Genomic DNA, 13,364 nt, shown 5'->3' on the forward strand with positions numbered 1-13,364 from the left:
TCTCTCTCTCTCTCTCTCTCTCTCTCTCTCTCTCTCTCTCTCTCTGATTTCTTTATTGTTTCTATTTCAATTTTTAGATTTTGGATGGTTTTGCTCATTTTCTTCACCTATTTGATTGTGTTCTTCTGGAGTTCTTTAAGGGATTTTTGTGTTTCCTCCTGAAGGGCTTCTAGCTGTTTACCTGTGTTCTCCTGTATTTCTTTGAGGGTGCTATTTATGTCTTTCTTAAAGTCCTGTATCATCATCATGAGAAGTGGTTTTATATCTGTATGTTTCTTTTTCAGTGTGATGGTGTGTCCAGGACTTGCAATGGTGGGAATATTGGGTTCTGATGATGCCAAATAACCTTGGTTTGTGTTGCTTATATTCTTATGCTTGCCCTTCATCATCTGGTTATCTCTACTGCTACCTGTCCTTGCTAAATCTGACTGGAGCCTGTCCTTCCTGTGATCCTGGTTGTGTTAGAACTCCTCAGAGTCAAGCTGTCTCTATGATCCTGTGATTCTGGGATCCTGTGATCCTGGGCTTGTTAGAGCACCTGGGAATGGAACTTCCTCTGGTGTTTTGGGAATAACTGTAGAGTTTGTGCCCAAGGTCTGCTCAGGGCACTGGCCAGCCCAGACAGACCAGAAGCAACCCGAGCCACTGGGCTGGCAGAGTTCCCGTGTGCCTGGATCCTGCTGGTCCCAGTTACTCCCAGTGTTGGGACAGATGTTGTGTCCTCCTCACCTCTGATCCTGGGTATGTTAAGCACCTGGGAGTGGAGCTTCCTCTCGATCATGGTATTTCTTAAGAGCAATAGGACAGTGACTAAGACACTGTTGTTTTATTTATTACTTATAATGCTACTTTCCGGAACTTTCCTGAGTTCTATTTCAATGTGTAATGTGTGCTTAGATTTTATTCTTATCTAAATACCCTTCATGCTACACTTAGGACAAAGAATAGATAATGTTTGAGTAATCTCTCCTATGTCCAGCCAGAGGATAATGTGTTGATAAATTCTTAGTAAATATCAAATTCCTTTTCACTTCATACATAGGTACTGGCATATATATATATATATATATATATATATATATATATATATATATATATATATATGTGTGTGTGTGTGTGTGTGTGTGTGTGTGTGTGTGTGTGTGTGTAGTACTAAATAGTCCTTTATTTCCTTTTCCTTTTCTTTTTTTTTTTTCAGGCAAGAAAACTGATCAGTGATTTTGCCATCATCCTGTCCATTCTCATATTCTGTGTAATAGATGCCCTAGTCGGTGTGGACACTCCAAAGCTCATTGTGCCAAGTGAGTTCAAGGTGAGCAATTGTCCCTTTAGCTTGTTGCTCAAACTCTTTGTTTCTTTTCCTTTATTGTGGTTTATTCTGAATCTTCAGTCAGTTTTGTGTAATCACCCATTTTTCCCTCAAAGCAATCCCCTGTTAGGCTCATTTACAGATAGTCTAATTTCTTCACTAAAATTAAATGCCACAGTGAGGACCAAATTCAGGATTTAGGTTTTACTTACTTTCATTTTCAAATAGCATATTGTATTGAAGGACTCTGCCTTATATATCTCAGAATATCTCAGACACTCTTATAAACCTAATTGGCTTGGCTCATGCAGTACTTCTGCGAAGTATACATGTAGCTAGTATTGTTTGTTTTATAACCCATGAACGTTCACAAAAACTAGGCAAAAGCCCATTACTTCTTAACTAGTGGCGGCAGGCAGTGAAGTTAGAATTCAAGCTTTCATGTTCTAACTTAGTGGTCTTTGCATTGTACCAGATTACCTGCCAGGAACACTTATAATAGGAAGCTTGATTGTTCAAAGAGGACAAAAGACTTATGTACTTTCTGGACTTAATGTATATATAGGTGTAATATAAAACACATGTCATTCATTTGTAGTTATGCATTTATGTAGTTTTTTTTAATTGCAAAACTTCAACCTATTTTCTAGAAAAATAGGTTCTAGAAAAATACTCTGTTCTCTCCACTATTGAGATAATAATGTCAAATACTAGTAAGCTGGTTGCGGTGTCATAAAGCTGAGAAGGGATATGCATGCACACATGTACATATGTGACAGTGAAGAATATGTCTGGCATAACATCATATTCATTAGCAAAGGTAAATTCTAGTTGATTCCGTCACTAATCCATTTAAAGCACTACTTTTTCTAAATGTCTGCTTGGAGGCAGACTCCATCCTGCAGGGTTGAGGGTTGAAATGCTATAATGAGCAAGATTAAATGTTTTGCCTTACAAGCTCACAATGTATGGTACACGTAACACGAAGGTAGGTTTTGTTTCCATGGTGGAGTTTAGAACAAGCTGAGCAGGACCATGCATCTAGGGTTTGTGGCTCATGTCTACCAGCCCAGCACTCAGGAGACTGATGCAGGTGGATTTCTACAACTCAAGACCAGGGAGATTTTGGTGGTGGCAAAACCTGTGGTGGCTTTACATAAGGAATTTGAGGCCAGCCTGAGGTGTAGAAGGCCCTGTTTCCTAAAAACAAACAAACAAACAAACAAACAAAAACACAGAGGACCAAACTCATGCATAATATTATATTTGCATCTGTTTGCTTTTTGGAGGTAAGAAATAGCACAGAACATTCTCCTGTAACAGATATGTATGCCCTCCTGACAGTTGGGGAATGAGAATTTTTCTGATTTTCTGACAGTTTTGGGCATTTAATGACTCCTGGATAATTTTCCTATGTGAAGTAAGAGATCTGAGTACTTAGTTCAGGTATAACATTTAAAATAGCTTTCTTTATATGTGTTATGAAGCCATTTATTTGGCAGGAGTAGAAACAACTATTGTTACTACTAAAATGCAAACAAAATCTGTGGTGGCTTTGTAATTATTTTGCTACCTCTTCTTAAAACATTACATGTGAGGTTTATTTCTGTATCCCTTAGTGTTAATTTTTTTCTGTTTTCTACCTGATACCTTATCTCAGATAAGCTATTCAAAACATCACCACCTGCTTTTTCAATAGCCTATATTTTACATCTTCTTTTCTTTAGCAATCACCTCAAAATAACATCTTTTGTGAAAGCTTCTCTTAAAGAATTTTTCTCCAGACTATAATTGTTTCTACTTTAAAAAAATGTTAACTCTCTAAAGATTAAAATTTCAAAACGTGTAACATATATTACACTGTTCTGAAAAAGTTTATTTCTTTGCTTTAAGCCAACAAGTCCTAACCGGGGTTGGTTTGTCCCGCCGTTTGGAGGAAACCCCTGGTGGGTGTGCCTCGCTGCTGCTATCCCAGCTTTGTTGGTCACCATCCTGATTTTCATGGACCAGCAGATCACAGCTGTGATTGTGAACAGGAAAGAACATAAGCTCAAGGTGAGTGCCCGTGAAAATGCTCATCATTGCCTTCTCCAGTGTTCTTGGTACATGATAATGTGTATTAACTTAAAAGCAGGTGAGCCTTACTGAGAGATATACAGAGACATCCAAGTATCACTGTAAGATCCTCAGGGCAACATCTCAGGATGTACTCACTTAAATGTGAGGAACCAGTTTCACCCTGCATTTCTATCACTATCCAGAAGTGGGTGTTTGTAGCAATCTTCCTACTTTGGATTTGAATGTGGCAACCATCCTTCATGAAGACGTGGTGACCAAAGATTTAATTAAAGCACCTGTTCTCTGTTAAATAAACTCAGATTTTTTTCCTTTCCAGACAGTTTTAAGGGGCTGAGAAGTGGGCAGTCGCAAGGTGATAGAGTGCTTCTCTATACCTCAAGGCCCTGATTCCACTCCTGCTACTGTAAACAAAAGTGGACTGCATCTGTTTATACATTAATGTGATACTGGCATGTGTGCCCTATATAATGGCCAGCTCAGGTCAGAGTCATGGCCGTTTCTATGTTTTTAATCACATCAATTCTTAGTGCTTGGGAATGGGTAAAGATTTATTATTAACGATTATTCACCAGTTGCAAGCTTGTGTCTTAGTAAGTGTTCCTCCGTTTCCTAAGAATATTTGTCTTAAGAGAGTAAATATCATAAATATGAAGAAAGGGTTTTATTTTTTATATTTTAGGTTTTGCAAATATTGGTTTAGTGCCGTTGTCATGAACCTAAAGAAAATGGTTTAGTGTGTGTGTGTGTGGGGGGGGTATCTTTCAAGAGACTGTCTATATGGTTATTATATAGGTTTTTCTAATAATATTTTAGGTTTAAGTCACAAACAATTTAAAAAATGTCACGTAGGGGCTGAGAGATGAATAATGACAAGAAAAAGAGCTAAAACTTTATGGACACTTAAAATGCATCAGGTCATTTTCTAAGCTCTTTGTATTGTATATCAACTCATTATCTCTTCATAACCACCATATAAGAGAAGCATGAAATTGTATTAAAATAACACCTAGAAACAGGAAAGTGCATCACCCAGAAAGTATTCAGCCAAGGCATGGCAGAAGGAAAAATCCAGGGCAAGTAAAACATTTGGCTGTAGAAACATACCAGGCAGATGCGGAAGAGAGATGATAAACTGGGTTAGGTTGAGGAAGAAGTAAATCCCGTAACTCCTAAAATTAGGAAAAGAAGAAAAGCTTTCATTAAAAAGATGCTCTCATTAAAAAGATGGTTCAGTTTTGGAGGGTTTTGGAGAAAGACAGCAGTCATGACCTGTGCACTCTGGCTCAATCCTGAAGCTGCCGCAAAGGTAGGGTAAGGAGTCATCTAGGGCGTTGAGAGCCTCTGCATGGTTGTTCACTTCACTGGCACAGAGGGTGGTCAGGTGGAAAGCATCCCGGACAGTTGCTGAAATCCTATGGTGGGGGTGAGGGAAGAGATATGGGATGCAGTGATTTCCCAGCATATTCAGTGATGCAGAGAGACAGAATGAGAATATACTGGCATTTCAACAGAAAGGAAGTTATAGGAGCCTGAGAATTACCGACGTATACTGAGGATAGGCTGGTATCTCAGTATAAGGGAAGTTATGGAAGCCAGAGGATTATTGACATATATTCCCCATGAATACAGAAAAGAAATTTGAGATCATCACGGACACAAAACAGTGTACTGATTTTGGATTATCCTTGGGGAAATTATTGAAACTTAAATTAGAATGACTGTATATGTATATGTATATCGCATGTTGTGTGTGAATGTCTGTGCACCTTATGTGTCTAAGGATACTCATGCAAGCCAAAGAGAGCCACCTTAGGTGTCATTGTACCCATTTATTATTTGAGACAGAGTCTATTGCATGCCTAAAATCACCCAGCAAGGGTAGATTGGCTTGCTAACACTCCCTAGGGACTAGCTGTCCCTGCTTCCACAGTCCAGAGGTTGTACGCACATTATAACTACACAACATCATGGCTTTTTCATATGCATTCTAGGGATTGGACTCAGGTCCACATTTTTTGCATGACAAGCATTTTACCAGCCCAATATAATAAACCTCGAACATCCAGTTTATTTGTTTAAACTGGGATCCAAATAGCATTTGAACACTTGCCATTTTTAAATATTTATAAACTTTTAGCCTACAGATCTTCTTCCTCCACTCCTCTGTTTTCCTTCCCTTTGAAATTTGTCCAGGACAATAAAGTTGTTTCTTGCTCTTTCTATAGCATCATTTAGCCATTAACAAGCCATCAAACACCTCAGTGGCTTAAAACAACAGAAACGAACAGTTACTAGTGCTTGTTCTGTGGGCTTAGTGGTTCTGCCGGGCAGTTCTTACGTGAGGTCTGTTTGGATTTGGAATTAAATAGTATTGGATGGCATCACCCAAAATCCCAGCTGGGCTGACTGTCGTGGTTGCTTCTTCACTTGTGCACTTGACTCATGTGTTTAAAGTGTTGCTTTTCCAAGTGTTGTCTGCCTTTTCTCTGTCCCCTTTTCTCCACAAAGCACGTTCATGCACCTTTTCGCATGTGTGATATATGCATCTCTTTCAACACCACCCCACCTTAGCACACGGCGCCATATCTCCCAGGGCCTTTCTGGGGGGCTAAACTTCTCATGGTATGCTAACTGTCATTTGCACTTGTTCCGTGGCAGCTGATTTCCATGAGTAAGAGGTGGGAGGTGGAGAAACAGTTTCCTGGTTACAGGCAGCTCTCAGCTTTGCTTCCTCTCCTGACCATAATCAAGTAGTTAAAGAAGTCCTAGTCACTCATTCTTGGGGCTATGGAAGGAATCCACCTTTAATTATAAAATGGATTCTACAAAGTTTATTATATTGGGCTGCTTGTCATGCAAAAATGTGGACCTACGTCCAGTCCCCAGAACGCACATGAAAGAGCCATGGTGGTGTGTGCTTATCATGTGCATAAAACCTCAGGATTGTGGAAGCAGAGACCTGGGGGTTGTTAACAAGCCAATCTACCCTTGTTGGGTAAGTTTAGACATGCAATAGATTCTGTCTCACAGAAACAAATAGGTACAATGACAGTCAAGGTTGCTCTCTCTGGCTTGCATGAGAGTCCTTACACACATAAGGTGCATGCACACTCACACACCACATTAAAAACAAGAACAGGAGGAGCACATGATCCATCCATTTCTCTCTCTGCTCATTCACCCCTCAACAAATATGCTTACACATGCACATTTGAGGGAGGAACGGGGTGGGGCCGAGAATAGAGGCACAGCCACTTTAATCTCTATTTTTAGCTTCGGCTTTTCCAAGCCACATAGGTAATATGGATTCCAGTCACAAAGCCAACTGCAGGTTTATGCTTAAGAACGTCCTTTGAGATTCTTTTTCATCTGGCATTATTCTCATTGGCAAGACTAAGAGAGTCGAGGCTCCCCATTAGCTCTGTTTAGTATTAGGAAGGGTCTGAATGTTGGTTTAATTTATGGAAAGGCTAAACATAGACATTTGACTAATACACTTTTTAAAAAAGATTTGTTTATTTATTTTATGTATATAAGTACACTGTTGCTCTCTTCAGACACACCAGAAAAGGGCACCTGATCCCATTACAGATGGTTGTGAGCCACCATGTGGTTGCTGGGAATTGAACTCAGGACCTCTGGAAAAGCAGTCAGTGCTCTTAACCACTGAGCCATCTCTCCAGCCCTGACTAATATACTTTTTAATCTGAAAATACTGACTTTTAATCTGTTGCTGGCAAAAATTTGTTGTGTACTTTTGGAGGCAAGTTTCTAATCTTTTAATGCTCCCCAAATTTTCTTATTGATAAATTCCAAATTTAGAATTAAATCTATTTAGGGTTGATAAATTAGAGAAGCATTTTATATCCCTTATGCCTTGTAGGAAACATTAAAAAATTAGGAGTGTTAGTCTTCGCCCTGAAAATGAGAGATGAATGCACGAAAATGAGCTTCTGTCCATTTTCAAACCATTTATTTGAAACTATTCTTTTTCATAATGATGGTAACATGCCAGTCATTTGTCACAAATCCAATGCCACCAAGGGCCATTTCTTCATGCATCAAAGGCTCTCCAAATTGCTTGGTTCTCATTTTGTCTGGAAGAGCCGTGTAATATACAGATGTGTGAGTCTACCTAAGTTTTTAGAAGACACTAAATGCTATGAGCTTGATTCAAAAGAGATCTAGTCAAAAGGGAGATGGAGGCACCACAGTGTTGGAAGCAGCACGCTTGGGTGGCAATTGCTCTGGCTAAGTGTCAGTGCCTTTGGCTTTCTGCTCTGCTGGGATGGTACCCACCTTTCTATCCTGCTGAATAACCCCACAATGATGTGGTAGTACCAAGACTCTTGGCTTTATGGGGCCATATTTGTTAGTTATGTCCTTCATCTTACCTGCTCAAAAGCAAACCCGGTTCATCAAGGTCAAGTACTTCTCCAAGGTCATTTCCTGAGTCATTGTCAGAGGCCTACGCAGAGCCAGCTTCCATCTGCAAAGCCAGAGGTGTTCCTCCCTAAGCAGTGACTTCAAGAGTCAAGTGTAGGAGACAGAAATCACACAGGACAAATATGTAGAGACAGATATCAGATAGTCCTGGCAGTCATTTCTCTATGACATACCTTGTGATGGAGCATTTAATTTAAATATATTTTCACTCTTCCCAAACTCTACCTTGCTCTATATTTTTCATTTCTGCCCCTACTATCATAATCTTGGATCTAGTGCTAGATTTTTATAATAGTTTAGCCAGTCAAGCATAATAACCAACTTCCCTCGCTTTACTTCAGCAGCATAGCTTTTTGTTTTGAAGGCACCGTTCTCCCACATTGGTCCTACGTCTCAAGCACCTTGGCCGTTTGCATCCTAACAGTCTGTTCCTCCCACCTTGACATTTAAAGAACCCCGCGGAAGAACCGCAACCCAGACTTAAAACACTTGGTCTCAAAGTGCCAAGAAATGCTCTGCTTAGAGGGCCTGTGGTTTCTTGCTTCTCACAGTTGTGCTGGTGCTGGGACTGAGAGGATCCACTCCTCATTCCTCAGTCGTTGCCATTCACCCCGGCGGCACCTGCATTCACCCCTAACGTAATTTTTATTGCCCTTCTTTTTGTTCTTTTTCCTAGTGATTTATCTTACTCTGTGCTACGGGTCACATGATACATGATTACAGTGCTTTGTGTAATTACTTCATCCCTAGTTCTCAGTCAAAATGTTTTTTAAAGTAAGTCCTGTGTTTTATTCTTCTCTCCAGATTTTATGTGGCCCACCCCAGTTCCATAGTAGCCCCGATAAACATGTAACTGAAATGCTTTATTATGTTGGTCACATGCTTCTTGGGTTTATGACCCTGTGAGAGAGATGATAGCTGAAGAATGTACTAGCCTGTCCCTGCTCCCCAGTCCATGGCTACTTACGTGGATGAAAGCCATATTTAGGTGAGGCACGCTCAAACACTTCATCCTCAGTTCTTTTAATATCTTTTCCATGTAAATTTCTGTTTAAAGTCCAGTTTAATTTTCACACATATCTGAGCCTTCTCATTCCATTGAGACCTTATGATACTCAAGAATATCTCCAGACAATACTAGAAGTTGGCCAGGGTGAGAAGTGGCCAACGGTTATAGAAACAAATATTCATGTGTATCCTTACTGTTTAGTTTTCACTATTACTGTATTATAAGTAAAAACTGGAAGCCACTGGAAGTTTTGGATCAGGGAAATGTCACATATTGCTTAAGATGTTTGAAGATGTTAATCTGTAAGGAGAGTCTCCTGGGCTGGCAACGGCATGGAGGACTGAAGGGTGCTGGTCCTTGTGAAGGAAAAGTAGGAGGAGAGGATGGACTCGAACATATTTAAGTTGAAGAATACACTGTGAGTTTGAAGAGTTGCATTTGCTGCCCCCCCACCCCCCCGGTAGCAGTAAGTGGAGGAGAACTGAAGGGAATGAGGTTGCTGTAGAATCCAAGAGTCTAGAAAATCCAAAAGCAATGAGGAGGGAAAGGAGAGGATAAGTTTTATGCTATTGTGAATATTTCTGTTTGCTGTCCTCCTCACGGGTTTTAGATAAGGGTGCTATTACTTGCACTTTGTTTTATTTTCATTCCAACAGTCATTCAGATACTTCTGGCTAAGGCATGCCTTTAGGAGAGCTCGTTTTCATGCATGTCATAGATGATTTGTAGGAATGGAAACAGGAAAGAGGAGACTGTGAACACTGTCTCTTCTACCAACGGCCAGATCCTGAATGTCCCCGCAGCAACAGCATAGACATACACACTGATAGGAGAGTGCAATTCTCAGTATGCAAGCAGAATCCAACCACCTCTGGATAACCATAACCATAATCTCTTAAACAAACTGCAGCATCTGCCTCCTAACTTTCCCTGCTGTCCTTGACCTTGATCACTTTGTCTGGAACACAGTAATCACAGTGCTGAGAATACAGCAATCAGATCACTTTGCTCCTGAAAGTCCTCCGGTGACTCTCAAGGCAAACCCTACTTGTTCTAGTTCCTCTTGGGACTTACTACCAAGTAAGATGCTATGTACTTTCAAAATGTATCTTGTTCCCTCACTGTCTCACACAGTAGGACAGAAACTCCACGAGGCCAGGATTCTTCTTGTTTGTTCACAAAAGTGTCAGCAGCAGCTAGAATCCTGGCTGGTACTAAGTTGTGAGTTAATAATTTGTTGAAAGAAACACATGATTGAGATCCCACATCTATTTACTTCTTTGGTCCTTATAGAATAAGTTATATCAGCCTACCCCATATTAGCCTGCTCCTTCTCACCTTATTATGCATTCCTAACATGAACTGATTCCATACACGTGTGTTAGCATTTGTCCCATGAGCACACCTCTGTTTCCAGTCAAACTTAGCTTTATGAGAACATGCCTTTGCTTCCATGTCAGCTCCCATGCCTGTTATGCATTCTCTGGAATATGGATCCATGTGCAAGCAATGGATAAAATCTTGGCAGTTCTGTTAGAGAAGAGCAGTGTTCTGACAAAGTGTAACAGGATTCGAATGATAACACTCCCTGGGTTGCTCATGTAAATCACACCCTGACTTTCCAAAGCCATCCTCTCGATTCTCTTGGATCATCCCTGGTCTGACTGTTGGTACTGCTCCCTCATGCTGTGAGAATGGACAGCTCTAGTTTCCCCAGCTCCACAGGGTATGAGCCTTTGATTTCTTCATAAATAGAGCAGAGAAATATAACCACAGAAAAAACACTGGAGACATGATGAACAGTATTTACTTAGTGAATAAAGAAGCTAGAACTTTTGTTGCACTGTCTGCTCATCCAGTCAGTAGATGTTATTGTGAGCATAGGGTGGTGTTTGAAATCCATCTGTTTTGATTAAGGGAGTATTCTTTACCTTAATGATGGTGAACAATAGGTGGTTAAACAACTATTCTCATAGGCCATGAGAAGTGAGAGATGGTCATTTACATACCATCTCAGGATTGTTTGGGGGATGTTTACATATACCTAGTATCTTCATGATGAATAGCCTTCTGTTAAATAACATCACAATGAGAAGATGGTGTGCTGCTTCCTAACTCTGACAATTGCCTCCCTTAGTGAAGACTTAAGATGTAACTGCTATAACTCTGTAAGTTGTTACAAGGTCCTTTGTTGTGGTTACTTCATTGAATGGTCCCAGTAACTCTCCAAACAAGATCCCTACCTTCATTTTTGGGGGTTACAAAATTGGATGCAGAAAGGTTAACTTGTAATGAATAAGTACTAAGAGTAGTAGACATAGGTCTGAATTAATTATGCAGAATTATACTAGGGTAGAATCTGCATAGGTACTGGAGGAGAAGGTTAACAGGAGAAAAGTATTCTGAGGAAAGGAATGTCCTGTCTTAATATGCTTCCTTTAAAAAGATACTATAAGAGGTACTTTTATCAAGCAAAACAAGTTTCATATGTCAATCATAATTCCTGTGCCTAACTAGATGCTTTCTGCTCATATGCTGTGACTTCTTTCTGCAGAAAGGAGCTGGGTATCACCTGGATCTGTTTTGGGTCGCCATCCTCATGGTGGTATGCTCCTTCATGGCTCTTCCCTGGTATGTGGCTGCTACTGTCATCTCCATTGCCCACATTGACAGTCTGAAGATGGAGACAGAGACATCTGCACCTGGAGAACAACCAAAGTTTCTGGGAGTGAGGTGTGTTGTCTCAGGAAAATGACCCCCCTCACGCCCCCCCACAAAACCAAACCAAACCAAACCTTACGGGTGTACATCTTTGTGTCAATCATAAGGAAGTGGACACAATCTGGGGATAAAATAAATGGTGATGGTTAATTTATTCCTAAATTATCTTCTCCAGGAAGGATATTTTAATAAGGAAGATAACTAATAACCTTCAATTCATTTCTTAAAGTATGTCAAATTTCTTGATTAGCACAATATTAAGTGATGCAACCGGAAAAGCTAAGCAAGTGGTTAGTTTTCTTCAGTATACAGCTGAGTGCATTACCTCAGTCATGTGTAAAAGCCTTAAGTCTTCCATGATTTCTATGACTGAAGGAGTAGGAATTCTTGTTTTCCAACCCATTTCTGTTCCCATAAGAACCTTCAAATATTGGAGTAGTTGTGAAGGTCAGTGGTAGAAGACCTCTGTCCTCTATTGAGTGTCTCGTTTTGTTTCTTGTTTTTGTTTTTTATCGTACCAAGCTTTGCTCACAAGGGCTAGGGTGAATAGCTCACACAACAGAGCCATCATTTCCCAGGCTTCAACAGTGAGTGATTCTTTCTTAGGGGTGCAGGGTGTTGGATGTGGATCATATTTGTTAAAAAGCACTTCTGTTGTTTCAAATTTGAAAATTAGACTGGTGAGATTTATTGCGCTCATGAAACTTCCCTGAGCTGTTTGTTAATTAGAATGCAGGACAATGTAATATCTGTCTCCTATGAAAGAAGGTATAATTACACAACAGGACAAGTTGTTTGAATAACAAGAGCTTCAAAGAATCCAGTAATTCATGAACCCAGAGCAAGCAACCTTTCTTTCTTGGTTCTGAAATGAGCAAAAGTTTTAGAAGAATCACTTTTTTTTTCTTCATGAGTTCCAATCATATATTGTAATAGTTTTAACATTTTTTTAAAGTTTAGACTTGTATCAAATTCATATAATATTCTTGAAATTTGATGTGTGTTATATCAAGACTTTTGATGCCGTAGCTCAACACCAATTTGGTGTTTTTCTGAAAGTCCGTGAAAACCAGAGTTAGACTGATGGTCTTTGGATTTTGTTTCAGGGAACAACGAGTCACTGGAACCCTTGTGTTTATTCTGACTGGCCTGTCAGTCTTCATGGCTCCCATCTTGAAGGTAAAGATGTAAAACATTCACAGCTTCCTCTTATTTGGAACATTGATAACTAGACACATGAGTGTGAAATGCTTGCAAGATTCCATAGCATATAGAAGCGGGGCCAATAAAGAAAGAGAATTTAAAAATATGTACCTAGATTTCTCACCCAGTTCCTGTACTTCCTCCCTCACTATTATTTTTGCAGTTACTTGTTTGAACCCTCTGACATCACCAATATTGGACCCTCTCCTGACCTGTAGAAGTGTGGTGCCATGCACGTCCATCTGACTAGTCTTCCTCCCCACACATGCTTTTCACTTCCTTTGTCTTTTATTCATCTCCTCTATTTGCTTGTCCCTAAGTCCCACCCCTTGCCAGACCCCCAAAAGGCCTCTAGTGGTTCACAGGATTATGGTGAATTTCTTTGCCCTATTTTTTAATTATAATCATATTTCTGTTTTTCCTTGAATTGGAAGGAATTAATCCTGAAAGGGAAATAAGACTAAAATGACAGATTTATAGTTTGGAAACTTTACAAATGAACTTTTGAAGGGTGGTTACATGTAGAACATTTAAAAGGTTACACACCAACATACAGGTTGACTTATGGCATGGGTATCTGTGCAGACAGAGTAACAT

The 13,364-nt window shown here is 39.9% G+C and overlaps 1 protein-coding gene across 4 annotated transcripts in view; it reads left to right on the top strand.

Moving 5' to 3' along the window:
• Slc4a4 (solute carrier family 4 member 4) overlaps nucleotides 1-13,364 on the top strand; it is a 335,690-nt gene that overhangs the window by 299,095 nt on the left and 23,231 nt on the right. For all 4 annotated transcript variants that reach the window (XM_031342972.1, XM_031342970.1, XM_031342973.1 and 1 more), the window contains exons 17-20: nucleotides 1,199-1,312; nucleotides 3,203-3,364; nucleotides 11,398-11,576; nucleotides 12,671-12,743. In XM_031342972.1, the coding sequence (XP_031198832.1) occupies nucleotides 1,199-1,312; nucleotides 3,203-3,364; nucleotides 11,398-11,576; nucleotides 12,671-12,743 (528 nt within the window). The remainder of the gene's footprint in view (nucleotides 1-1,198; nucleotides 1,313-3,202; nucleotides 3,365-11,397; nucleotides 11,577-12,670; nucleotides 12,744-13,364) is intronic.

The sequence above is a fragment of the Mastomys coucha genome, unplaced genomic scaffold (assembly GCF_008632895.1).
Source record: "Mastomys coucha isolate ucsf_1 unplaced genomic scaffold, UCSF_Mcou_1 pScaffold22, whole genome shotgun sequence".
Taxonomy (NCBI): domain Eukaryota; kingdom Metazoa; phylum Chordata; class Mammalia; order Rodentia; family Muridae; genus Mastomys; species Mastomys coucha.